Source organism: Columba livia, chromosome 6, assembly GCF_036013475.1.
Source record: "Columba livia isolate bColLiv1 breed racing homer chromosome 6, bColLiv1.pat.W.v2, whole genome shotgun sequence".
NCBI lineage: Eukaryota > Metazoa > Chordata > Aves > Columbiformes > Columbidae > Columba > Columba livia.
In genome coordinates, this window is record NC_088607.1 from 17,851,502 (window position 1) to 17,879,010 (window position 27,509).

Consider the following 27,509-nt stretch of genomic DNA (forward strand, 5'->3'; position numbering starts at 1 on the left):
GCGGCGAAGGCGGTCTGTCCGTGCTGCTCTCGCCACTGGCGCTGGGGCCCGTCAGGGGTGCGGTAGCGGAGGCCTCCCCGCACCGCGCGGCCACAGCCGCTGGGGTGTCCAGGCCCCGGGCGTAGCGCGGGCGGCCGCCAGGCCCAGGCTACTGCACGACCCAGCACAGCCACAGCCACAGCCACAGCCACAGCCACAGCCACAGCCACAGCTACAGCCACAGCCCCGCGCTCAGACCCGCCCCCGCCTCCTCTGGCCCGCCCGCAGTCGCGCATGCGCGAGGGGCGGGGCCGCGGCCTTGCGCGGGGTTGAAGGCGGAAGCGGCGCCGCGGGAGGGGGCCTGTCGCCATGGCGACCGCGGCGGAGGGGCTGCCTGAGGCCGGCGCGCAGCCCGCCAAGCGTAAGGGGCCGGGGCGGGGGGGCCGTCGGGCCGTCTCCGGGTCCGGCCCTTGGCCGCGTGGCCGTGGCCGGGTCCTGCCCTGCCAGGCCGCGGCCCTGCTCCTGGCGCAGGGAGCAGCCGCACGGCGAGGCAGCAGCCACCCCGCGGCAGGAAAGGGCTCCGGCAGTGGGGTGGGGACCGGCTGCGGGGCGGGCCCGCGGCTACAGCTTCGCGCCCGTCGGCCGGCCGGCTGCTCCCCTGCCTGCATCCCGCCCGGGGCTTGTCCCGCCACCGCGCCGCTGCTGCGGTCAGAGGGAGCCGCGGGCCTCGGGGCAGCCTTTGTGTTTAAGCTGGCAAAAGTTGCTGACAAAGGGAAGGGCAACATTCCGGCGTGAGGAGGAGGTGCTGAACTGCTCCTGCGAAGAGCAGGACAAGGGCAGGTAGTGGTAGAAATGCTTCTGGAGAAGAAAAACTGTGATCAGGTGGGAATCTATTGTAGCCCCTTGTGAAACTGACTAGGGGGCTGTTCTGTGACTAGAAATGAACATCGGTAGCGTTCTGCACGAAGTCACTCACTCGTCCAAATACAGGAAGGAGCTGATATTTGCAAGTGTGGTCAGGCCAGATGCCTGTCCCTTAAATGCTCCCTAAAGTATTGTTTTGGAATAATCATGATCCTGCTTCAAGGAGGCTTTGTTACCCCTTAGTGTAAAGCAGGCAACTTGTATGGCAAGTAGGTGTAGTGAATTTGAAGGGAAAAAAACAAAAGGGACAATTTAACCTTTTATGGTGTATTTCTTTACCTGCTAACTTTCCCCTAACCCTGTAATGTCTGTACCCTGATTAGAGGATCCTGCTATTGAAACAGCGGAGGAAGCTAAGGAACCAGCGGAGGCAGACATCAACGAGCTCTGTAAAGACATGTTCAGCAAAATGGCCACTTATTTAACAGGTGAACTAACAGGTAAGGCACTGCAATACTGACTTGCAAGTAAGTTTTTGTTTATTTTCATGTTATTTTAAATAAATCTGTTTGTAATTTGCCTAAGTTATACCTTTTTAGATTGTATCTAGCAAGATTGGCAGTTCAAGCCTGACATGTAGCTAGACTACTAACAACACTGAGATTAGTCATATTATTGAAGTTCCAGAGTAGCAGAGTAGCACATATTTCAAAAGAGTTCAGTAAAATATCAGCAACTTTAATTATTTTTAGTCTTGCAGAAGCTTGTACATGATAGAACAAACAAAAGGGGTTGAGGTTGAGAAGGACTGGAAGAGAAGCACAACTGAGAGTGAAACATGTACAGCTATTTTGTTTCTGAGTAAGAGCAAGGATCATACATGTGTTTTCCAACACTGATGCTTTGGAATAAACTGCTGTGCAACAGTAACTGCAGCAAAGTTAACTGTTCAACAACTTAGTGTATTCCATAGGGTAATTTTGAAAGCATTCCATACCACTGCTGATTTGCATGGACTTTAAGGTTATACAGGACAGATTACCAGTCTGTATTTATGCGATCAGTTTTGTAAACATAAGTGTTTAACTGACAGAGTAAGAGTAGAAATGTGAGGAATTAGTCAATTTTTCTCTCAAAAAAATTGCAAGTTAATAAGAATCAGTCCAGTTGATTTTTACAATTCACAAAAATGTCACATCTCTGTTTGTAGAACATTATACTAATACCTGTATCACTATCTAAACTATTATTTGTAATGTTTGGCTATTGGTTTGAAATCTCTCTTCCTCTTGAAGAGTCTGCACCCAGTTCAAACCAGATCAACTTTTAATAAAATAAACTCTATTCTTTCAAGCCACCAGTGAAGACTACAAACTCTTGGAAAACATGAATAAGCTGACTAGCTTGAAGTACCTAGAAATGAAAGATATCGCTATAAACATCAGTAGAAATCTGAAGGATTTAAATCAAAAATGTAAGTAAACCACGTAAGGTAGGGGAATAATGAACAGTACAGTTGTTTGGAAAATGAGGCATCTCAGAGTCAGATCACACTGCTGAAGGAAGGAAATAGACTTCCTGAAACAGAAGTGCTGCTGTGCAGTGCCAACCTTATCTGTTTCTTTGCAGCTATAGGCTATGGAGACCAGCGTAAGAGAAAATGCGTCTGAATTTATGGCAGGAATTAACACTTCTTTGGATTTGTGTATTGTTACTTGTGTTGAGTTTAGCCAGTACTCTTAAACATTTCAAGCCTTCCTGGAACATGGCTATCAGTATCACTGCTTGATTTTGGGGAAGGAAGGGACTTTTAAAATCTTTTATTTGAAGAATGTCATGAGAAAGTTGTATTTCAAGTGTGAACTTTCTCTTGGAATTGAATTAGGGAGAACTGACTTTTTTAAAATTATTTTTTATTTTTTTTTAATTATTTTTTTTTAAGATGCTGCTCTTCAGCCATATCTGGAACAAATCAACCTAATTGAGGAACAGGTTGCAGCTCTGGAGCAGGCAGCTTATAAATTGGATGCATATTCCAAAAAACTTGGTAACTATTTTCCTCTACTGTTACTGCCTAGCAGGGTAGTCCCTTGCAAGGGGACTTAAAAAGACAAAGTAAACTCCTCCTCTGTTTAACAAGCCTAAGCTGCTGAATTACCTATGCTGCTTTTGGGCAATGAACATTGCATGTGAAGTGGCAAGCTCTGGGAAAAAATTAATGTATCAAGTTATATGGAAGTGGACTAGTACAGCTGTTATTGGACTGTAGCTTCTTAGTGAGGCTTGATTTCTCTTTTACAACAGGCAGTGACCCAAATTTTATAGACAGGCATTTAATCCTTCAGATAAAGGGATTCGTAAAGTTCCACCAGGCACCCAAGTCCCCTTGGCTTAAATTAATATTAGTTGTCTCACTTAAGCAGCTGGTTCATGAAAGTTTCATTGTACAGTTATATTTGGCTAAATGCGTTAGTAAAAAAATTACCTGGAGTGATACTGTAAATTAACTTGAATTTTGAGATGTATAGCAACTTACAGGATTCAAAGCTTTTATGTATCCAGTCCTAAAATATTGTTATTTTTCCTTCTGCAGAAGCCAAGTACAAAAAACTGGAGAAACGATGAAATTACAACAGTCTTTATGTTGGAGTTGGGCTATGAGTCAGACTGATTTCTGTTTAAGTTGCACAATAGCAATTCTGTATGTTGACAAGGATTTGGTTACAGCTAACATCAAGACTGGTAACTTTTTCTACCTATGGAATACAGTAGGCTGTATTCAGGCTCAAGGCTGAATAATATTTTCCTCTTCTCAAGGGGTTCTGTTGCCTCAGTTGTTCTGTCCCTAAATAGCCTGTGTGTTAGTCCTGTGTCCCACAGAAATACTTTACCTAGGAAAAGCCCTCCATAATCTATAAAGACATTTTCTCACAGTAGGAGCAGGACCTAAACTTCATTTTTACCTTCATCGAGCTCTGCGTTGAGAAGATACCTGGGCCTTTGGAGTTATGAGCATGGTATTGAAAACACTTCATTTTGGTGTCCACCTTTATCTGTTTGAAATAGAGAGACTAATTATTATAAGGTTACAATAAAACAACTTGGTGCATTTGTCTCTCTGGAATCTCAAATTCCTGTTGAAAATATTATGTAAGTTTTTTTTTTTTTTTTTTTTTTGAAAGGTCTGTTAATAAAGACATACTCATTCCAGCTACTAGACATCATAGAAGAGAACATGTTTTATACTCTTTGTCAAGTATTTCTGCAATTATGTTCTTTGACTGTCTGGACCCCAGCTGAGACTGCAAGAGATCACATCCTCAGTTAACTTAGCAGATCTTTTCACTGCTTCACCAATGAATTTTGAAGAGGCATGACCAGCACAGAAAACTTATTCTCTACCAGATTAACAGTGTTCCAAATTGCTAGTTTAACAGAACTCTTATTACTGAACAGGTACTCATACTCCATGTTGTGTGTTTGTGGCTTTGTTTTGTTTTGCTTTGTTTTCTTCTATACCTATTGACCTGACTTGTTCAAGCTGGCTTTTGAGTGAGTTGCAGTCAAGGATAGTAGAAGTGCTGATGAAGGAAAGAAGCAGTTCAAACTTCATACAGGCTGTGTAGAAGAATGTCTAGTCCACTGCCAATGTGATCATCCTTCTGTCAGTCAGTGTACAGCCACTGTAAATAGTTGCTGGTGATCTCTGATGCTTGGAAGTGGTACCACAAAGTGGCAGAGAGTCCTGTTTTTACAGAGGTTCATGTAGATTATGCAACATCTAGACACGATTCTGTGAGGGTCACTATCCTTTGGCTTTGCCACTGGGGAAGAGAATTACAGATGTTTGGTTGCTAATGTAGAAGCTTGAGGGTGCTACTTGGAACTCCTTTGTCCCTTGGAAGAATGGGAGTTTTCATGAAAGCATGTAGCACTTGAATGTGGCTTGGAACTTAGCCCCTGATCCACTGTAAGTCCCTTCTCTGGCCCACACCCACCTCTAACGGAAATGTCGCTGATTCCTATCAGGTTGGAAATGGTTCTGGATAGGTGGACATCATCTACAACTGACAAGCCACTGAAATGCTTACCAGGGCAGGTTGTTCTAAGATGGAAACAAGACCACTGACCTTCCAACTTAGTGATCTCTTCAGTTTCCAAAACTTTTTGGGAAGGCAGTGCCAGAAGCACAGAACAGATGCTGATACATGAAGGGATTGTTCTTCACTGCAGGGGTGCACCTGGCCCTGTACTCTGGTTCAGTGTGGAAGCCAAGATGAAGGGGTGAGAGTGTTGTATCCCAAGGGATTACAGTGGGGAGATGGCCATCTGTGGTCTATAGAGTTGTGATCACGAGATCTATGAGATAAGAATAATATCAAGCCTTAAGTGCCAGTGCCTTGTCCTATCACATGACAGAAAGCCAAATAATTTCTGCTTATGGCAGATAACCTGCAAATCAAGTACTGAACATAGAATGGAACGTGGCCTGGATGCACTCCAAGCTCTAATGGTAGTTCACTGCCAATGCAAGTTCACTCCATTATCAATATGAGTCAGGCTCCCCTTGAAGTGGATGTGTGGCAGCCCTGCTCTGTGTTAAGGTGAGTCCCAGTCACTTTCTGTTTTCCTTAACACACACAGCTCACATTCCAGTTGGGATGTCAAACGCCATAGTTCCATAGTAAGAAGGATTCCCTGTCCATGGGATCATAAGAGCAGTCTTGCTGTATAAATTCCAGAAGTGTCCAAGAAGAATGGAATGGCTGGCCTCTCTGCTTTGTGTTTACATCCTTTAGCACGTCCAACTGCCTTGGGCCCAGTAGGGAACCTTTTCATCTCGCAACAGTTGGGAGGCATGTAATGGTGAACATGTTTAAGGGCTGCTAGTCTTTCTTCATAGAAAGGAGGAGGCAGTTATGTTCTTCTTCTAGTTCTCTTATGCGTGGTGTAATGTACCATGCTCATCCTGCAGCAGCAAGACCTTTCCTTCCATAATGTGTGCCTGGAGCATGCTGTGTTGCCAAAGGCAGGTATGAACATGACAGCAGCCCAGTAGAAGTTTTCCTAAGACAGGAGTTAGATGTCAGGATTGTCAGAGTGTTTGGGCAGAAAGGGATGGACTCAAGGATAGGCTATTACTGGGTAAGCAAGAACGCATTCTCAGGGGCATGAGGGCCAGAGTTGGTCCTCTGCTCAGCAGAACACTGGGCATTTGTCAACAAGCAGGTTGTGACTGTACCAAATTACACTCTACAGTACATATATTAGCTGCAAGCCCTAGTCACTTCTCAGGTCTCCAAAGACATGTCTGATAACAGAGGATGCTGTCAGTGTCATGCCTGAAATGGGAACTGTGCTCTCTAAGACAGCATCCATGCAGCTGATGTTAACAGCTCCTCACCCCTCAAGGGTGAGGGGGCCAAGGGCACTGAGTGACACTGAATAGGAAAAGAAGATCACATGAAAGTTAAACCATTGTATCTTGTTCCTTCTGTACTTACCTCATCTGGAGAATGCTCAGTCTGCTTGGAGTTTCCTGGCCTGCCCCATCCCTCTTCTTCACAGACAGAGGCCCCGTGTCTAGTTTCTGTTTTTACAGGAAGGTAAAGAGTTGGCTCAAGAACAGGTTAAAACAGACTCCAGTGACACCTGTATTTTCTTTTGGTTTTGTACAAGTGCTGGCTTAGGCATGTCTTGTTCCAATCAACAGGTCCATTTGATAGTTGCTGTGATGAAGAGATCCACTCACCACATGCAACCCTGCATGCTGTTGGAAGGTGAAGGAATCGGTGTGGTCGAGGCACAGAGAATTTCCAAGAAAAATAATGTGGCATTTCTCTGCTCATGGCGTTTTCTTGACAGGATGGCAACAGGGATACCAGAGGGCGATGTGTCAGCAGAAGTAACTTTCACAAGATCAAGCAGTAAAAGCCAAGCAAGGACCAAATCGTGTTCCTGTTGAAAAAGTTGCTTTTTTATGTATAGAAAATAGCATGGTATTTTTAAAGTACAAAGATGAAACCTCCAGGAGCTCTGAAGATGGAAATCCATCTAACTGTGCATTGCCAGTAAGTACCTAGTGTTTTCAGGTAAGAGAGCTAAGAAATAGCAAATCCCTTCCCAAACCTTGAGTATCCCACCTCCAGGAAGCAGCACTGGGCAGAGGAGCTTGTCCCATAAGTGACTCTTGACTGGGAGGGAATTTTAGTGACTGACTCCCTGTCTGGCTGGAAGACGGTGTGACAGTGGCATTGCAAATAGGCTGAGCGCTGACAGCTGTGTTCCCAGTTCTGTCTCTCAGTAACTATTCCTCTCTCTGCCTGCAGGCCCTTGTGTGACTGGCAGAATCCAAATCATGGCAAGGATGGCAGGTCCTTGGAGGGCAGACCACAGAAGAGACATCACAGGGTGTCTGTGAACAGCGCTGTACTGGGGAAACGTATAGTCCAAGAGCAGAGGCACCGCTTGGTTGCTGCTCAAACATTTCACCTGGAGAGTCCATGAGAAGTTCCAGAGGAAGTAGAGAGGTACAGGGAGAGATGAAATCTCTGTCTTCTGCAGTGTTTCCTGGTGGAAAAGAGAAGACAGTAGCAGGTGCTTGAAGATAAGAACACAGGAGAGAACAGAGGAAAGGGAGGTCTGACAGAGGAGAGTCAAGGTGCAAAGTGTCTCATCCAAGTGGTCTGTACAACTGCTTTGGAGCCAACGCAGTTCTTGAGGACTTGGACTGCACCTGCAAACCAGGGGATACAAATCAGCCTGGCAACTCCAGCTCTTCAAGCAGGAACCGAGGAGTTCAGCTCCAGTGGAGGATTTTTTCCCCTGGTGCCTCAAGATATTTCTGCCCAGCTGCTCTAACAAGTGATTCTGAAGTCATCCAAGTTTCAGCGCACTACTATGCGGATAGGTCCACAGCCTTCAGAATGGGCTCCTCATTCTTTACATAGATACATAGATTGTTGTGTTTGCAGCAGAGGACAAGCATGTAGCCAACAGTAATATGCAGAAGACAAGTGTGCTATGAAAGTATGACAAGATTGGTTAATACAGGGCTTGTTAATGATTAATTTTTGTCTTTCTGATATTACAGTGCTATAAGGCTGACGTTGAAGAGCTTCATGCAAGTTTGTTGGCAGCAAGTGATGATTTTCTAATTAGCATGTTTAACACAGAGGAAAGGAGAGCAGCCATTGGTTACATTTGCACTGTTATTTTTGCTGTAGGCTTCATAAAGTGAGTCTTCCAAGATGCAGCTTCAGCCCCTCTTGATCCCACAGCCCTGTTCCATGTTGCCATGGAAGCCCTGGGAGCCACAGCAATTTTCTTGCTGGTGTGCATTGTCTGCCTCCTTGTGTGCTCAGTGTGGGGGGAGATATCTGAATCGGGGCAGCTGCCTCTTGGCCCGTTTCCTTTGCCCCTCATAGGACACATGTTGCAGCTGAAGAACAACTTGCCCAGGCAAGCGGATGTAACTTAAAAGCAATGTTATTTTTTTGTAAAATTGTTTCTGCTCAGGAAGAAATATGGTCCTATGTTCAGAGTTGGTTTGGGCTCAGTACATGCAGTGATGTCGTATGGACCCTTGGAAAACCGAGGCTGTGAGAACAATAAACTCCCAATCAATCTGGAACTTGTATGGGATCTGCTACTTCAGCTAGATCCCTACAAGTTGATGGGACCTAATGGGATTCATCCAAGGGTGCTTAAAGAGCTGCCTAACGTCATAGCGAGACCTGTCTCTGTGATTTTTCTACGCTGTTGGGAATCTGGAGAGGTCCCAGAAGACTGGAAGCTGGCAAACATTGTCCCAGTCTGCAAGAAGGTTAACAGGGATCACCCCAGCAACTACAGGCAAGATGTTCATCACACAGCTGTGTAAACACGCAATGCAGTGGGTGAGCAATCGTCTGACGAGCGGGCTCAAAGGGTTCTAGCAAATGGGGTTATGTTGGGCTGATGACCAGTCACTAGCGGGGTTCCGCTGCGATCCATCTTAGGGACAGCACTCTTCAATGTCTTCATAAATGACTGTCGAGGGTTTAGATTGCGGGGTGACAAAAAAACCCTGGCAGATGTATTGTTAACCTTCTCTCACCCCCTACTTCCCCCTTTTGCCCCTCCCTCTCCCCCCTTCCCACTCAGGACAGGTGATTGGGAGGGAAAGAAGGACAGAGAGAAGAGAGCTGGAAAAATTAAAAGTGTTTTACTAATGCTACTAATAAGAATAGAGAAAATGATACGAAGTATACAAAACCAAACTTGAAAGTCTCAGCAACTGCAGAGCCGGCAACCAAAGTCCTGGATTGGACTCTGCAGCCAACCGGAGCTGGATTCAGTCTGTCACTAGGCCTCAGTTCGCAGGGAGGACTAACAAGGTCCTCTCCTAATGTCAGCCATGAGGAAAAAAGGCAAAGGGACAAGATCCTTGTGATCTCCCACTTTTATATGAAGTATTCACATGAATGGAATGTTTTACACAGTTGGTCAGCTTCTTGGTCACCGTGCTTATCAATAATTTTGCATTCTATTGCTAGGTTTACCAAAACATGTATCTGGTTCTCCAGGAAAATGCGGCTAATATGAAGGCTTTAGCTGACAGGCAAAATCACTAAAAGAGAAACTTGTTTTTAACAAAACCAGGACAATTACTTAGACACAGGACTTGAGGGATTGCTTAGTAAGTTTGCTGATGACCCAAAGTTGGGGGCAGCTGTTGACACTCTAGAGGGCAGAGAGGCCCTGCAGAGGGATCTGGACAAATAGGAGAACTGGGCAATCACCAACCGCATGAAGTTCAGCAAGGGCAAGTGCCGTATTTTGCTTCTGGGAATGGCAACCCTGGCTGTACATACAGACTGAGGGATGAGATGCAGCCAGGCAGCTCCGTGGAGAAGGATCTGGGGGTTCTGGTCGACAGCAAGTTGAACATGAGCCATCAGTGTGTCCTAGCAGCCAAGAGGGCCAACCGTGTCCTGGGGTGCATCCAGCACAGCATTGCCAGCTGGGCGAGGGAGGTGACTGTCCCGTTCTGCTCTGCACTGGTGCGGCCTCACCTGGAGCACTGGGTGCAGTTCTGGGCAACATAGGATAAAAAAGTTATTAAGCTACTAGAGAGTGTCCAGAAGAGGGCTATGAAGTTGGTGAAGGGTTTGGAGAGGAAGCCGTATGAGGAGCGGCTCATGTCACTTGGTTTGCTCAGCTTAGAGGAGACCTCATTGCAGTCTACAGCTTCCGCATAAGGGGAGGAGGAAGGGTAGGCACCATATTCTTCTCTTTAGTGACCAATGAGAGAACGTGAGGGAATGGCAGGAAGATGTGCCAGGGGAGGTTTAGTTTGGACATGAGAAAAAGGTTCTTCACCAGCTCCAGAGGGTGGTGGAGCACTGGAACAGGCTCCCCAGGGAGGTGTCACAGCTCCAATCCTGACGGTATTCAAGAAGAGACTGGACAATGCCTTCAAACACATGGTGTGATCTGTGGGGTTGTCATATGAGTTGGACTCAATGATCCTTGTGGGTCCTTCTTTCCAATTCAGGACAATCTATGATTCTTAGAGAGAATGGAAATTTTATAGGTCATTGACCATCCCAGTCTCCAAGCCATAATACATGTCACATAAATGAGTGAAATGAAACAGTCTGAAAGATACAAGACCTGGAAGGCATTTGGGAGAATAAGCTTTGTGGAGGCAGGTTTTTGACTAACAGGTGTTCTTCTGGGATATCAGAAACAGCAACCAATCTGTGTGATACTTCTTTATTTTGCAATATAAATTGTGATTTCACAAGTATTCATTATAATTTACAGGAGAGGACCCATCTGCCCAGTCATTAATAAACTCCATCCCCACCAGAGGAGACAATATGTGTTGGGGCACGAATACAGTAGATGATCATCCTCTATCAGAAAAAAACCCCCGCTGTTTAATGTTTACATTTACAAATTGGTCACAAACAAGCTGAAAATAGAGAGGACAGAGGTACCTCAAGTGAAATTTGTGGAAACCCCGAAGGACAAGCCTCTGTTCCTGCTGTGCTGAGAGGATCAAGTGAGAGGGACAGCAGCAGCAGGGCTCTCCGAGCACCGGTCCACACTCCCTGACAGGTCGGGAGGTCAGGAGCCAGCCAGGAACCTGAGGTAGGTGAGTCAGTGCAGAGGAGAGCCTGTGTGATTTTGCACAGGGAGCTGTCTCCTTCGGGATGCTATTGCCTACTCTGTCTATGCCTAGAGCTGGCTGTGGTGACTGTAAAAGCAACACACAATTTTCTTTCCTAAACACCTTTCCTTCCAGAAAGTATCTAGCAAATGATCTGCGTGTTACAGTCTCAGCAGACTGGGAAATCACTATCATTCAAGCAGAGATTTTGTGAGTTTGGGAGCTGTCAACTGTCTTCACTTGGCTAACGTGGAAGAAAAGAGACCTCATAAGGTTGGGGCATATTTCCCAGAGCACTGGCTATAGGGGAAATATCAATGTTCTTGTGATCCACAGTGGGCTTCAAGGTAAAGTTCTGCAGGATGGCTGTTAAAAATATGAATATCTCCATCCGGGCCAGACCTTCTCCTGCACAGACGCGTTTTCCTGCAAGCAAAAAATAATAAAAAGTGAGGTGACCGTGGAGTATTTTGCTGGTAACTTATTTTTAACCACTGCTCCATCAAAGTTCACACTTCTCGGAATGGAGAGGCAGCGCTGCCGCATTTTGGGGAGGGAAATGAATGAAACTAGGGGCTAAGTGTCCAGAACAATGAGAGTGCTTAGTGGGCAAAGCCAATTTGAAGGCTTCATTTTCTCACGTTCTGCTGTTTGGTGCTAATTTTGCAGAGGGACAGGTTGCCTGGCTGAGTCCCACTTCACACATCTCTTCCTGAAGAGCGCATTGGAGTAGCTTCTGTGATTGCTAAACAAGTCAATGGAGACTCTAGTACAGGGCTTCGAGCTGCCCAGAAATGACGAGTATAATAGATCACCAGACATCGCTGTACTGACTGTGGTGAGGAAGGTACTAAAATCTTCAGAGAGATTCTAGGAGAGGATAGTCCAAGGTCTGAAATAGAGAGAGGTCTTACCTGCAGAAAATGGCATGAAGTAGTCACTCTTTCTAAAGGTACCATTTGCATTCAGGAAATGTCCTGGGTCAAATTTTTCTGGATTTGGAAATTCCTTGCTATCATGTAAGATAGAATTCAGCATTGGGATTATAATAGTGTCCTGAGTTAAGAAAGAGAAGAGAAGAAAATTAAAACAGAGACATGCTAAAGCAAAGCAGCATTTGGAAATTCCCAGAGCTGAATAGAAGGGTAGTCAGACTTGAACCAGCTTGAAATGAATATTTAATGAACACATGTATGTGAAAAAAATAGAAAGCTGCATCTTCTCTTCACATAGAGGATGAAAAGGCTCAATAACTTCCAGAATCCCTTTCCAAACAAAATTATTCCAACTCTTTTTCTTATTTCATTGTTTTTGAAAATCAAACACCATACAATGAATAGTGCGCATTATTGTTTGCAAGAGATTATGACGTTTCTCAGACACGGTGGAACACACCTTGGGGATAAAATAATCTCTGAACTTGATGTCTTTGATCACGCTACGTGGGACATTAAATGGAATCAAATCAATAAATCTCTGGATTTCATGGGCCACAGCATCTGTGTAGGGCATCCGGCTCCGATCTGCCATGCAGGGGCTTCGGTCTCGGCCAATCACACAGTCAATCTCCTTTTGCATTTTCTCTGTTAGGAGAGAACTAAGTGTTAAATGGACAAGTTCTCCATCTCTTTGCCTAAATCTCTCCCCATATCTACAGCAAAACTTGCTTTTAGAGCAGCAGGAATATATGACTATACTTACTACTGATATCTCTCCCCTGTGAGTGTAACCAAGACTAATAGACATTTCTACACTGCAATTTTTTTTTCCCTTGGGATGGGGAAAATTGCCACGTAAGGCAGTGACTGGAACTGTCCAAATGAATCCCAGGACCTCTTAAAAAGTTTAAATTCTTTATTTCCTTTTCTATTACCTACTATCTCTGGGTATTTCTGGAGGATCAGAAGTCCATGTCTCAGTGTGGCGCTGGTGGTCCCTGTTCCTGCAAGGAACAAGTCAAGTGTGGTTCTGCTCAAGGTCTCAGTGGTGAATTCTGAGTGACTGTTCCCTTTCTCCTGGAGGAAGATTTGGAAGAATGTTTAGAATGACACAGTTAAGCTGTTGTTTAAAAAGGAATCTTCTGTACCCACAATGTATGTTTTTAAACACATCTAATATATTTTCAAAAATATGACACTCGCTCTCCAGAACAGCAGCATTTATGGTTCTTTTACTACATAATATTATGAACCTTTTTTAATCTGGGAGGAGCATTGAATTACATCAACCAGATTCGTCTTCAACATTCTGAACTTTAGCTAGTACTCTTAATTCTACCTTTAAATATTCTTAATAAGAAAATAGGATAGAATGAAGCTGATGTGCCAAGAAAAGGAAGTTCCCCTCTGTATTTGCAAAAGCCCTGTGCCCTGCCACAACTGAAAAGAAGCTGGGATTCAAGCAGTGGTTTTGTTAGAATCCAAGAAATCTCTTGCTCTTACATTACCTGATGCATTTTGTTAAGAAAAGCATCAATAAAATCACGAGGACAAGTGGGATCCAGGGTTTGCTGGTGTTCTGCTATGATTCCTAAAGTAAATTCGTAAAATTTCTCACTGTTTTTAATCAGTTTTTGATGAGGCCCAGGTAAATAGTCCATGACAGTTGGGAAGAAATTGTATAGCTGTAAGAATAAAATGATGGAAAAGCACATTCTGATTAATGTGGATGCAATACAATGTTCCTCTAACTGTATCTATTAAAATGGGGCTACCGAAGACTTTTGGAAGAGTAGGTCTGTATTATTCAACTGGATTTTAATGCCTTTTCCTTTCTGGTTTCACTCTATTAAAGGATAGACTGCACTTTGAAAACTTTTGAAATGATAGTGTTCTTTGGACATAAAATGACAATTCCATAAGACAAGAAAAAAACCTAACAGGAATAGGTTATTTAATTGCCTTTTTGGCTTTCAAAAATTTTTTAAAATCTACTCCACTTGAAGATGGATAGGTATTTATCAAGGCAATATTATAATCCTTAACATATTTATTATTTATATAAGAATGTACACACCTGTGCTTGTACAGTGGACAGGAGCTCATTGTTTTCATCCAGCAAGTCAATTAAAGTTATAAATTTTTCATCCTCATAGTCAAACCGATCCCCAAAGATGACGGAGCAGATGATGTTGGAAACAGCGTGGACTAGGAAGTTGGCAGGGTTGAAGGGCTGTGCTGGAACAACAACAACAAAGGGTGTTTTGCTTTCAGTATTTCAGGCATCATCCCCTTCTCTGACACTGCAGGGAAGTTTTGCATCCTCTTGAGATCCAGAGTTTGAGAGTCCTTTGAAAGGATGGTGAAGGGCTTGTCTGATTTGTTGTTCTGTGCTTGAAGTGACCTAACTTCCCTGTTTGAATGGTTTCAGTGTCTCTTTTGTCCTGTTCTCAGGTCATTGGTCTGAGTGGCTTGGTTCCTCTTCAACTGACACATGCCTGTCCCCCTTATAGACTGCTTGCCTATTAGAAATGGCCTAATGATTCCCACCAAACCCCAGTGAAACCATAAGGACTTTGCCTGAGCCCTGTCTTTAGGTTATCACAACTTGTTTGTGAACTCTAATACTGTAACCTCAGCTGTGTAACCCTATCCTAGGGATTCCAATGCCTGTGATCAAAGTCTAGTTTTGATAGCACAGCTACATAAGCTTCTAAGAAAAGGACTACAGTGTGTGAAGAAAAAAAAAGAGATTGGACCCAAAATGAAAGAGAGGAAAGGTTTAATTGCAGGCTATGATAGAGTTCATCTCAAGGTTTCAAGAGGAGAAACAACAACATGAATAGGGTTAAAATTCTAAAAGAAAAACAAGGAGTCAGAAGATGGCAGCTTGTCAGCACTGATGCCTCCCTGGCCACTGAGGACTCAGCAGATGTCTCATCAGAGCTGGTATGTTCATGCTGAGCCTAGTAGATAACTAGTCCTAGCTATTAATGTTTCTTATGTGCATTAAGAGTAAATAAGGACTTTATACTTTTCGGTTGTATGTATTGTGCTTGCAAAGCTTTTTAGTACACAGTAAAAGATGGTGTAACAAGGTGAGGCAGAGATAAAAGTTTGCAGCAGAACTTAGGAAAGTCAGTGTTATTGTGCTAGTGAAAATATATGAGCAATGGAGGTGAGAGTGTTTTCCCTGCTTTGTAGCAGGAATGTTTATCTGAAACCAGACTAAATCTTCTAGTGGCTCATAGGAGACAGTGACCCTTCAGCATCCTTTGACATCCATCTGCTTTTTCCCCTTGGCAGAATAAGCTCACACTGAACACTGGCTGTGGAAAGAAAGCCTGTGTTCCGGGCCGGTACTGTGCCACTCTCAGGGGAAATGCTTGGAAGTAACATTGTCTTATATACTATGAGAAAATAGTCCCCCTTCCCATTGTACGCCCCCACTGACACTGGGAGGTTATGTGGCAGTGTCCAGCCCCATCTCCATGGCTGAATTGCACTAAACCCTCAGCTTCGGGGCCAAGCCATTCCCTTTACCACTTCCTGTCTTGTTCCTCAAGCAGAACAGGATAAGGCCTGCTTCCCAACACCAGTCTTCCATATTTATCCCTCCTTAATGTCCCAGAGCCTTTGACTGACTCACATCCAGTGACAGCTTTGCCTACTGGAGCAGGGAGCAGAAAGAGCAGCCACACGTCCATTTCTTGGGTCGTAGTTTGGGTGAAAGAGCCCTACACCCCTCATTGTCTCATTGCAGACATGCAGGGTTTCCCAGCAAGCACAAACTCCATGTCCTACCACGTGTGTTCCTGATCCGCTCCACCAGAAAATGAGCTTCCTCCTGGATTCGCTCCTCGATGCTCTTCCTCCCCATCCCAAAATCGCGCAGGGTGGTGAGTGTAAATCGTCGGAGCTGCTTCCAGGTCTCCCCATTGCTGGTCAGAATACCTGACACAGGAAGGAAAAATACACCTCTATGAAGAAACCTTTTTTTTTTTTTTTCCCCTGAATGGGATGCTACACAGTAAGTGCTCAAGATACAAAACCACCTCTTTGTGAAGTTACACTGCAATTGCTATATGCCCAGGAATGCAAGTTCTCTGCAACTCTGCTGGTGTTAAGTCTCATCCATATGTCACAGCACTTTGAGTAAAGCCGAGTTTCTTCTCAGAACAAGAAAAACTACAATAGGATGTAAATGAGAAGTTAACACTAGTAATGAATTGATCTCGGCCACAAGCCCATGGGCTTTGCACTGACATAACAGATAAATGTTCTGCTATGCACCCTCAAACAGCATATAATTATTGACAGTATCATTGATGCTGTACCATAGTACCATGGAATAGGATATATGCCATCCTGGAACTGCCCTGGTGAATAACCTCAGGGCCCAATCTTGAATGTGACCCTTTCTGGGACAGCCTGTATTATCTGGGAGAAAAACACGTAAGTTCTTAGAGGCACATCTAATGAACAAAGTGTTAGCCGTAATTTGGAGCATGCTGAAAACAGAAGATTGCTCAGTGATACCAACCTGGGACCACAAACTGTTCTCCAGTAAGTAATAAGTTGGGCATTTAGTTTTTTACTGCTAATTTGAATGCATTAATGCAGTATATGAAATCCACCTCCTCCACTGCTTTGTATGCTTTGTACACTCACACTACCAGGGCCATACCTGTTTCTTTTAAGAGTTTTTTAAATAGTGGTATATTGCCTCTTCCACTAAAGTCATCTCCCTGATCAATCAGAGCTTCTTTCACCGCGTCATAGCCATACAGCACCACAACCTTTTGTGGGCCTAAAGATACAGTGAAGACAGAACCATACTCCTTGCTGAGCTGTAGGAAAGAGGAACACAGAGAACAACATGTCTGAATGTTAATCACATGAAAAGAAGTTTGAAGGGAAGGGGTTGGAGGGGTGATGCCACTGTCCCAACATTGCTGACGTGTGACACCAATTAGCAGCAGTGCAGAGATCTTTCAACTGTGAATTACAGCCAGGGGTAGAGTAAATTGTGCAAGAATTAGGGGACATGAATGGAAAGGTGAGGTGTTAAGTCCAAGTCCCAGAAAAGAACATAGTTCTTCAGAGGGCTGAAAAAAGAGTCTGGAATGGCTTTTGACAGAGCACAGTGGGTAACAGTTTACAGAGGCTCAAAAGCAATTATATCCACAGGCAAGTGCCTAAAGGAATTTTGAGCACAAAGACACCACAGCTATCCCTAAAATCTCCTGCGCCACAGACCTCTGGCAGTTGGGCGAGTATATGAGCAGAAACTCAGTGCCTCCTTGCATTTGCTTTTGACTGCAACTGCAGAAAGGGTCTTGGTGTGACCTGGAACACTTCTTCTCCTGCTCACTCTGGAAGAGCAAACTAGCTATAGTCCCAGGTGTTTCATTGTGGGAAACTGAATCACCCAGACGACTGAAACAAAGCAGAGGGTGCTCATGATTCTCAATGTTCGCAAGCACCAGGGCAAAAAGGAGCTTGTATGGGTACGTGTGCGGCTGATGACACACACAGTGATGTCAGCCATCACCACAAGTTTGCTCTACAGAACCCAGTGACACTTGCCATACCCACCCATCTGCCCCAATCCCCTCACAATCCCCATAGGAACAGACACACCAGCTGAACTCCCTCCACCTGTCCCCTCCCAGGCCTTGCAGCACACAGGTTTTGTTTGACAGATGGGTGACATCAGCCAGGGGAGGGGAGGGAATGGACAGCACAATTCACCTCCAACCTGTTCTGCTTCAAACCCTTCACTCATTTCTTCTAGTGCCAGGAGATCCTCCCTATCTGCTGGGGATCAGAGGCAGCACAATGGAGCAGGGTCCTACCCAAAAAAGGTCCAGGCCATCTTACCAGCATGGTGAGGAGTTGGGTAGAGGAGGAGGATAGTGAATATTGCAATAATATCAGTGCCTTGATTGCAAATCCATGGCAAATTGCAGTACTGCTGTGAGGTCAGCACAGAACACATCATTAGGAAGATTACTGCAAATATCTCGACTTGGACGTGCAATGTATATATGCTTAGATGTAGACTTAGATTTATAGATTATTGCAATATATAGATTTCAAAAGCATGTATTTCCAGGAAACCTTTTGTTTCTGTTTGATCAGACATTTGGTCAACGGAATTTGAGCTTGTGAATTAAGCTGAGACAGTCTTCACTAGACTTTGATTCATATGCAGTGGAGACAACACAGAAAGAAGTAGACAGCCCCTTACCTTCTTCAAGCTTTCAGGCAAGTTCGACAGGTTTAGCTGGAGGATGTTTCCAACAATGGGGAGCGTGGTAGGACCAGGAGGCTGCTTCTGTTTTTGTGATGTGCTTCTCCATGTGGTAAAGAGAAGAAGGCATGAGATGCAGACCAGCAAGAAAATAGTGGTCGTTCCCAGAAGCTCCATGGTGGCTCGAGGGTGAGAAGTCAAGTGTCAGAAGAGCCTGATGTTGGATCTGTAGATCCCTGCTTATTTATATGCTGTCATATCAAAGCACATGACTGAAATTAGGCAATAGCCCCTCCTTATTCCTGCTGAGAAATGAGATTACTTATTAAACTGTTCAAGATAAGAATGAATAAACTAGGGATGAACGTCTTGTTTGCACACTGAGCAGCTTGTGTTTTGTTGGGTAATCATTTCAGTAGGACTAAAGAAGTAATGTTCTAATGCTGTTAAATAAACTCAAAATGCAGAAATATTTAAGGTGTAGCTGCTATGTATGTGCTTAATCTCTTGCTGTTTGCCCTCATGCATAGATTGACATCTGCCAGCCCGTCTAGTACCCAGGCATATATCCTTATATATCAAAAATACATTCTTTTCTCTCTATAAATATATCTCTTATATGTCTCTCAGCTAATGGTAATGGGCTGTGAAAGACATTTTCTTTCCTGCACGAACCCATTGGTTAGGAACTTGAGGACACATTCTCTTGTGGTCCTAATGATGTCCTTTATCAACAACAAATTCTGGTCCAACGGCACTGCTCTGAATACTGTGGACCAAGTGTATTTAAAACCAGAAGTGGTCAGATGGGTGAAGTTGAGAGGGGCCTTCTGGGCCATGTCGGGAGGGATGGTCATATTGTTGAGAACCATCATTTTTATTGTCATCAAGGAAAAACTCAAGCTGTTTGCATTTTCCTTCACTTTTGCAGATGAGGTGCGTTGCCTTCCTCTATCAGCAGCCCTGAGGGTGAACAACGGCTGTGAAACCCAAAGCACTGGAAAAGCAGGTCTTTGCTTGCAGCGTGACTCCTACATCCAGACATGGCTTTTTTATTCTTGATCTCATTACTTGCATAAGCCATGAAGAGTTTTGAGATGGTGTTGGGATAAAGCCAGAACTGCTGGGTGGGCTCTGTGAGTTTCCCTGGCAAGAGATTTAACTGTCAAAGGTTTTGGATCACCTCTGATGACAGAAAGACAAGAATTATCTGGGTATGAAAGAGTTAATTGAGTAGAAAAGACAGATCCTGATACAGTTCACATTCAGAAGAAGTACCTGAAAGAGTCTGTTTTCTTCCCAGTGTGGTATGACAGCAGATGCTGGGGCCTCAGGTGTTGTTATGAAATGCTGTGGAGAGTTTTTGGAAGAAAGAGGACATGGGCTGTGTGCTGTGAACAAGCCAGAGCTTGATGTGGCTGAGGTGTAGGCCAGGACCTGCACGGACGGTTTTCTGGAGACACCAAAGACAGAACGGAAGTAAACAGAAGCTGGTCTATCCTCAACCCAGGCTGCAGGAGGGGCGCTGTTGTCACTGCGTGTGAACAGCTCGTGGACAGTGCCCTGCAGGTAATCACCATGGGGGGGACGCATGACTGCAGAGAGTAACCAGTCCTAGCCTGTGCTTGGTCGCATGACCACCAAGTAAAGAGTATATATGGGTTGTTAAAACGTGTATTGGGGGACATTGATATTCAATGTGTTGTTCATTAAAGGGTATGTATTCAGAGATTGCTTCTTCCATGCTCAGGATCAGAGCATCCCCACACGTAGGGAGTCAAGGAAGGGAGCCAGGAGGCCTGCGTGGTTGAATAGGGATCTGTTGGGTATGCTCAAGCAGAAGAGGAGAGTTTACAGGTCATGGAAGCAGGGGCTGGCCACTTGGGAGGAATATAAGGCTGCTGTTAGAGGATGTAGGAAGGCAGCTAGGATAGCCAAGGCCTCCTTAGAATTACAGCTGGTGAGAGGGGTCAAGGACAGCAAAAAGAACTTTTTCAAATACATAGCAGATAAAACTAATACCAGAGGCAAGGTAGGCCCACTGATGAATGGGGTGGGTGCCTGGTGGCAGAAGATACAGAGAAGGCAGAATTACTGAATGCCTTCTTTGTCTCTGTCTACTCTGCCGGAGGCTGTCCTGGGGAGCCCTGTACCCCTGAGACCACGGATGAAGCCAGGTCAGTGGAGGAGTTTGCTTTAGTCGATGAGGACTGGGTTAGGGAGCAATTAAATAGTCTGGACATCCATAAATCCATGGGTCCAGATGGGATGCATCCGCGGGTGCTGAGGGAGCTGGCTGAAGTCATTGCTAGACCGCTCTCCATCATCTTTGCCAAGTCTTGGGAAATGGGGGAGGTGCCCGAGGATTGGAGGAAAGCAAATGTCACTCCAGTCTTCAAAAAGGGCAAGAAGGAGGACCCGGGTAATTATAGACCGGTCAGCCTCACCTCTGTCCCTGGGAAAGTAATGGAACAGCTTATCCTTGGTGCCACCTCAAGGCATATCAAGGATGAGAGGGTTATTAGGGGCAGTCAGCATGGCTTTACCAAGGGTAAGTCGTGCTTGACCAACCTCATAGCCTTTTATGAGAACGCAACAAGGTGGATGGATGATGGCAGAGCGGTGGATGTGGTCTACCTTGACTTCAGTAAAGCCTTTGACACAGTCTCCCACAGCATCCTCACAGCTAAGTTGAGGAGGTGTGATCTAGACAATAGAGTAGTGAGGTGGGTTGCAAACTGGCTTAAGGAGAGAAGCCAGAGAGTGGTAGTCAAAGGTGCGGAGTCTAGTTGGAGGCCAGTATCTAGTGGAGTGCCTCAGGGGTCAGTACCGGGGCCAATATTATTCAATATATTCATTAACGATTTAGACAAGGGAATAGAGTGTACTATCAGCGAGTTTGCTGATGACACGAAGCTGGGAGGAGTTGCTGACACACCAGAAGGCTGTGCTGCCATCCAGAGACCTGGACAGGCTGCAGAGTTGGGCAGGGAATAACCTGATGAAATTTAACAAGGGAAAGTGTAGAGTCCTGCATCTGGGCAGGAACAACACCAGGTTCCAGTATAGGTTGGGAAATTACATATTAGAGAGCAGTGTAGGGGAAAGGGACCTGGGGGTCCTGGTGGACAGCAGGATGACCATGAGCCAGCACTGTGCCCTTGTGGCCAGGAAGGCCAATGGCATCCTGGGGTGTATTAGAAGGGGGGTGGTTAGTAGGTCGAGAGAGGTCCTCCTTCCCCTCTACTCCACCCTGGTGAGACCCCATCTGGAATATTGTGTCCAGTTCTGGGCCCCTCAGTTCCAGAAGGACAGGGAACTGCTGGAGAGGGTCCAGCGTAGGGCAACAAAGATGATTAAGGGAGTGGAGCATCTCCCTTATGAAGAAAGGCTGAGGGAGCTGGGTCTCTTTAGTTTGGAGAAGAGGAGACTAAGGGGGAACCTTATCAATGTTTATAAATATATAAAGGGTGAGTGCCATGAGGACGGAGCCAGGCTCTTCTCGGTGGCAAACAATGATAGGACAAGGGGTAATGGGATCAAGCTGGAACACAAGAGGTTACACTTAAATTTGACAAGAAACTTCTTCTCAGTGAGGGTGACAGACACTGGAACAGGCTGCCCAGGGAGTTTGTGGAGCCTCCTTCTCTGGAGACATTCAAAACCCACCTGGACATGTTCCTGTGCGACCTCACCTAGGCGTTCCTGCTCCAGCAGGGGGATTGGACTAGATGATCTTCTGAGGTCCCTTCCAATCCCAAACATACTGTGATACTGTGAACTCATATTGAGCCCGAGTCTCTGTCCTTGCCGGTCTGCCCGTTGCACTCAAAGAGACTTACCGTGCAAAGTTCTTCATTCTCCACATCTGGTTGCAGCGGATGGTTAGCAAAAGTAAGATCTCCGGAGTACCATTTACTGCGGTAACCAGCATTCATTAAAAGACCGAGCCAAACCGGGTTGTAGGAGAGTGTGCTTTGGTAACAAAAGACAAGCACCAGATGAGCTGGCCACTGGCATCCTACTGAAAAGACTGGACTGATCAGATTATGGAACTTGAGACCGCTGTGGCACTGTTGACGGGTATTCTCTCTAAGAGAGGTATTGAATCGTCACAGGAAGTTAATCACATTGATTACATTAGCCCAGAAGTGGGGACACTTTAAAGAAATTCCACTTTTGTTTTCCCCAACGGAGTGGAGATTATTGGGGGACACTATGTGGGGTAAGACTGTCAGAGGGGAAGAAGAGAAAGAAATCAAAGCTCTGAGAGATTTGTGGAGAAACGTTAGAGACGTTAAAAGTTATGAAGGCAGAGCAAAGTGCTGCAATGGCGGCTGCGAAAGCGCTTGCACCCGAACAAACCTGTGCTGATCAAAGTTGTCGGCCGAAAGAGAAGAAGCGTCTGTGGTCTACTCTGTGGGGTCTGCCTGCCGTTCGAGGCGGTCGAGGGGTCCCGGCTCAGCCAATACTCTCGCAATCGGATCTGCGGCGAGAGTTAGACGCTCTGCCCTCCACAAGCCAAAGAGCGAAAGTTTCCCCTACCGAGTCTCTGGGGCAATCTGAGAAGAAAGCGGAAGTGCAACCAGGGGACTGTCAGGACGTGGGAGGCCCTGAGTGCCGCCCTCCTCCTACAGCTCCGCCTCCGCCTCACCCCGTGTCAGACACCGCCCGCTCTGAGACCGCTGCGCGGGGACCGGGGCCGCCCCCAACTTACCTCCGCAGGTGCCTGCGGAAGTACCTTGTGAGCCTGCTTCCACATCATTGGACTCACCCCAGGGAGTAGAGCAGTTACTGCAAGTTATTACCAGTAAGTCTGAACACCTTGACTTGCGATTATCAGATGTAGAGAAAAATAAGAGACAAGTCGAGTATCAAAAACCAGGTTGCCTTCCACAAACAATGCAACCAAAGGTACCCATAGATTCTACTGACCAACCACAGCCCCGACCAGGCAGATGGTCAGGGATCATTAAAGATGCCATCCTAGAGGGGGATTGGTCTCCAGCAAAATTAGTCCTACCGGTAATTCAAAATACGAACACCCAGACAGCGGTATGGGAACCACATGAATGCAAAAATTTACAGCAAGCCAAACAGACAATCACCAACTATGGGACACGTTCAGAAGCTACCAGACACATACTGCATTGGATTTTTACCGCTGCCTTATTGTGTCACATGGACTGCCAAAATTTAATGCGCTAGTTACTAACTCCAGCACAATTCCTCCTGTGGGAATTGACCTGGTATCAACGAGCGCAGCAAGAAACAGCCAAACACACCAGTCCAAATGACCCATTAACCAACGTGGTACCCGATGCCTATACAGGTTGCGAACAGTACGCTACAATAGAAGTTCAACTGCGATTTATTGCTGAAGTTCACCAGAAAGCTGCACAGCTTGCTCTAGATGCTTTCTTAACTTTACCAGGACCCTTAGCTCCCTCATTCAGTGGAATACGCCGAGGTACTACAGAAAATTTCACGCATTTTATTGACCAGCTACGTGAAGGAATAATGCAAAACCCGGATTTATCAGAAGAAATGAAAAACCAAATGTTTCGGTTGCTAGCCTTTGATAATGCAAATTCAAAGACCAAACAAATATTAGCAACTCTGCCACCAGGATCTTCAGTAGAACAAATGCTGACGCAAGTAGCCAGGACAGAAGAACAGCAAAATGCGGAAGTGATGGCTGCCGCTTTCGAATGGGTCATGCAGAGATCTCTTCAACAAGTTAGCCAGCAAGTCTCATCTACAATCCAACCAGTAGTGGCAGCAGTTCAGCAATCCCACCACTGGAATGTGGAAGGGACCGGTACCTGTTATTGTTAATGGTAGAGGGTATATGTGTCTCTCCACAGATCAAGGTCCATTGTGGGTTCCAAGCCGAGCAGGAAAGCTGGAGTTGAAGCACGTTCAACCGAATCGACTTCCTGCAACAGAACCTTTGGAGGACACAGAGTGAAGCGTAATCCTCGCATTAATTTAGCGGTGACATGTATGTGTAATATGGTTATATAAGTAGGTCTTGATGATAAAGTGTTAAGCGTGAGGAAAATTTGTATCCTTTTCATTCTCTCAAAAGGCAATCTAGTTCCTGGGTTTTTGTTAAGAACTGCTTTTGATTCTCGTCAAAATGTATGCGTAGTGGTAGGAAGGTCTTTAAACACCACTACCTTCTGAACGCCCAGCACACCGCTTGTTAAATCAAAGTTCTTGGAATTTGTTTAATCAATCCGTTGCGATATTCAAACAGCAATGGAACACCTCAAGTTTGCTAAGAGGAAAAATATTAGCGCATGGTTTGAAGACTATGATAATTGGGATGATCGCCTTCCCGTAGGGCCAGAGCCACAGGAAATCGAACCAATTGATTTTTGGTTTAGAAAGTTTAACGAATTGACTTGGCCTAGGGGGGTGGATTAAGGGTTTATTGCAAAGTGCATTGTTTATGTTGATCGTTTTGAGTGGTGGAGGAACAAGCTGAGACGACTCAATGTGAGTGATAAAGCATAGTTCCCTTTATTAGTTCAAACAGCGCATACTTATAGAGTCTACAATAATTATGCATACTTGTCACTCACTAATTGGCTCAAGCTCTAACGATTACATTTGCATGGTACTCCTACTTGCGGCTTACTAGCTGTGCATGTTTTCTTAAAGTTATCTATGAAACTCTGCCAAGGTCGCAGTGTCCTTGCCAATTCTGCTGATGCAGTCCGTAGTCTCCACTGCGGCCTAGTTTTGCTACTTATACTAAGGCTTTCAGAACAGGCTCTGCTCGTACAACTGCTCTGTAGACCCATGTCCTTTGTCCTTAAGCCATTCCCTAACAGATCGTTGTCGTAATTGATATGTTATGTATAAGTTGTTCTTTATCACGTATCAAAGAGTGGTTAGAACACAAAGTTAATCAAGCCTGGCTTGTCCAAAAAGAAAAAGGGGGAATTGTGGAGAGTTTTTGGAAGAAAGAGGACATGGGCTGTGTGCTGTGAACAAGCCACAGCTTGATGTGGCTGAGGTGTAGGCCAGGACCTGCACGGAGGGTTGTCTGGAGACACCAAAGACAGAACGGAAGTAAATAGAAGCTGGTCTATCCTCAAGCCAGGCTGCAGAAGGGGCGCTGTTGTCACTGTGTGTGAACAGCTCGTGGACAGTGCCCTGCAGGTAATCACCATGGGGGGGACGCATGACTGCAGAGAGCAACCAATCGCAGCCTGTGCTTGGTCGCATGACCATTAAGTAAAGAGTATATATGGGTTGTTAAAACGTGTATTGGGGGACATTGATATTCAATGTGTTGTTAAAACATTCATTAAAGGGCATTGATGTTAAACTCATATTGAGCCCGAGTCTCTGTCCTTGCTGGTCCGCCCGTCGCACTCAAAGAGACTTACCGTGCAAAGTTCTTCATTCTTCACAAAATGCCACCATTCTCTGGCTCCACCTCTGTATTTGAGGTCAGATTGCCAGAGTGGGACGCCACTGTATGAACAGGATGACTGCTCATATTCTCCTCCCGTATAGGGCTACGGAACACAAGCATAGCAATTGGCAGGTTTTAAACAGGCAGTGGAAGGTGGTTCTTCACACGCCATGCTCTTGAGCTGTGGAACAGCATTTTGAAAGATGTACGTGTCCAAAAGGTAACTGGACAAATTAATGGGAGAATAACATGTCGAGAGAACTCAAACAGAAAGATATCACCAAATGTTTAGGAATCACTGGAGGCTGGAGCAGTCTGAAAGCATTTTCCTCTGCGGTTGCAATGCTTTGATTCAGCTCCTTGGCAACTCATTTTTAAGCTGCTGTTGGGACAGGATTCTGGGCTGGCTTGACTACAGTCATGATCCAGCACATCCAGCCTCAGATGCCAATGTCCTTACATTAGCATGTCACATTTCACTCACTTTCATTGAACGGAATAACAGAGTAGCCAGTGGAAATCATCTTGCCTGTTCTGCTGTGAATAACATCATCTCATCTGCTAAACTCTTCCTACTTTCAGACTGGACTTTCCTTAGTGCCTTGTGGAAAATCCCAATATCAACTTCTGCCTCATTTCTGGCAGCAATTTGACAAAGGATCTGCCATGAGCAGCACTTATTAAGGTTCAGTGATTACTTCAACATTTAACAATTTATGTAACACCCATATTAGTAACATGAGACATTATTACTAGAGATAAGATACAAACCACATCATTAGTTTTCAGATCACAGAAATGACATTTGACCAGCTAGCTCAAAAGGCTTGGTTAAATATTAGTACATGAACTCACATGAACATAGCTGAGCTGAAAAGGATGAAGTCAATGAAGTTCATCAGTTGTTTGCAAGACTCAGCAAATCAACACTTTAGTCTCCAAAAGGGTGAGGAAATTAAGCTGCTAACAGCATTCCTGTGACCTGTACTGTGACTCCACCAACAGTAAATCACTCTGTTGCTGCTCTAACCCATCATCTTTGAATAAAGCCAAGATGATATAACTAGAGATAGAGTATATTTACAGAAAACAGTGCGTATAATGAGGAAATCATTACCCCAGCTGTCAATTTAATATTGAAGAGAAATTCAGCAATCATCAAGGAACAAAATATTTGGCTACACTTAGTGATATCAAGTAACTACAGTGATAAGAAAGACAGAAGAGAAATCACGTTTTAAAAGCTGAAGAAAAAAATACCTGATGCGAATGTCGACTGATGTAACGTACGGCTTCACTATGATTTCAGTCCTGCCAGAGGAAGTAGCACAAAAGTAGCAGAGTGTTTTGGGAAGTTCAAGGAGAAAAGCAAGGAAACAGAACAGCCCTATGAAGTGATCCCACCACAGTGGCACAACCAGCACTGGACTGTTTTAGCAAGAAGATGGTGGTGGAGGAAGATTCTTCACTATGGTGATGCTGCGTCCCTGTTCATTGTGTAGAAAGTCAGGCTACAGCAATTTCCTGTGTATCAGGCAAGAAATCCCTAGAGTGATACAATAGGATGTCCCGTATCCTTTGGCTTAAATTTGTTTAAAATAGTGAAAGAGGAGACCACCAGCTATGATTTGTTTTCCTCTCTTGAGAGGTATGAAATACATGACATTTCAAAGAAAAATTGAAAATTAAATATAAAACAATCTGTGGGCCCATACTCTTGCCAGAAGACTGGAAGCTGGCAAACATTGTCCCAGTCTACAAGAAGGTTAACAGGGATGACTGCAGCAACTACAGGCCTGTCAGCCTCACTTCTGTTCCTGGCAAAATCATAGAGAAGATTGTTCTGGGAGATATTGAAAAAACATCTGAATGCCGATGCAG

At 45.0% G+C, this 27,509-nt stretch overlaps 2 protein-coding genes and 1 long non-coding RNA gene across 10 annotated transcripts; 2 read left to right on the plus strand and 1 right to left on the minus strand.

The window, feature by feature from the left end:
- Positions 1-242: 242 nt before the first annotated feature.
- On the plus strand, positions 243-4,062 carry BLOC1S2 (biogenesis of lysosomal organelles complex 1 subunit 2). Of its 4 annotated transcripts, none has more exons than XM_065067306.1 (5): positions 243-400; positions 1,227-1,343; positions 2,198-2,317; positions 2,786-2,890; positions 3,437-4,062. In XM_065067306.1, exons 1-5 carry the CDS (start codon positions 349-351, stop codon positions 3,466-3,468), a joined length of 426 nt encoding a protein of 141 aa, XP_064923378.1. In that variant the 5' UTR covers positions 243-348; the 3' UTR covers positions 3,469-4,062. The 4 variants fall into 4 exon arrangements, with proteins under 4 accessions (XP_064923378.1, XP_013223949.1, XP_021149534.1 ...); XM_013368495.3 differs by lacking the exon at positions 243-400 and adding an exon at positions 599-861 and having other exon boundaries at positions 3,437-3,958; XM_021293859.2 differs by lacking the exon at positions 243-400 and adding an exon at positions 616-822 and having other exon boundaries at positions 3,437-3,780.
- Positions 4,063-6,707: 2,645 nt separating this feature from the next.
- Positions 6,708-10,793, plus strand: LOC135579765 (uncharacterized). The gene is made up of 3 exons (XR_010473497.1): positions 6,708-6,914; positions 7,173-8,741; positions 10,654-10,793. It is a non-coding gene; the product is annotated as an uncharacterized LOC135579765 (long non-coding RNA).
- LOC102098541 (cytochrome P450 2H1) lies at positions 10,589-22,846 on the minus strand. 5 transcript variants are annotated; one of them, XM_065067304.1, is made up of 11 exons: positions 22,562-22,771; positions 22,039-22,114; positions 18,194-18,501; positions 16,628-16,790; positions 15,745-15,894; positions 14,018-14,178; positions 13,449-13,625; positions 12,876-13,017; positions 12,398-12,585; positions 11,917-12,058; positions 10,589-11,428 (listed from the first exon to the last, which is right to left on the minus strand). In XM_065067304.1, the coding sequence occupies exons 3-11, from the start codon at positions 18,371-18,373 to the stop codon at positions 11,247-11,249; spliced, it is 1,485 nt and encodes a 494-aa protein (XP_064923376.1). In that variant the 5' UTR covers positions 18,374-18,501; positions 22,039-22,114; positions 22,562-22,771; the 3' UTR covers positions 10,589-11,246. The 5 variants fall into 5 exon arrangements, with proteins under 5 accessions (XP_064923376.1, XP_064923372.1, XP_064923375.1 ...); XM_065067300.1 differs by lacking the exon at positions 22,039-22,114 and having other exon boundaries at positions 18,194-18,498; positions 22,562-22,846; XM_065067303.1 differs by lacking the exon at positions 22,039-22,114 and having other exon boundaries at positions 18,194-18,447; positions 22,562-22,818.
- Positions 22,847-27,509: the final 4,663 nt, after the last annotated feature.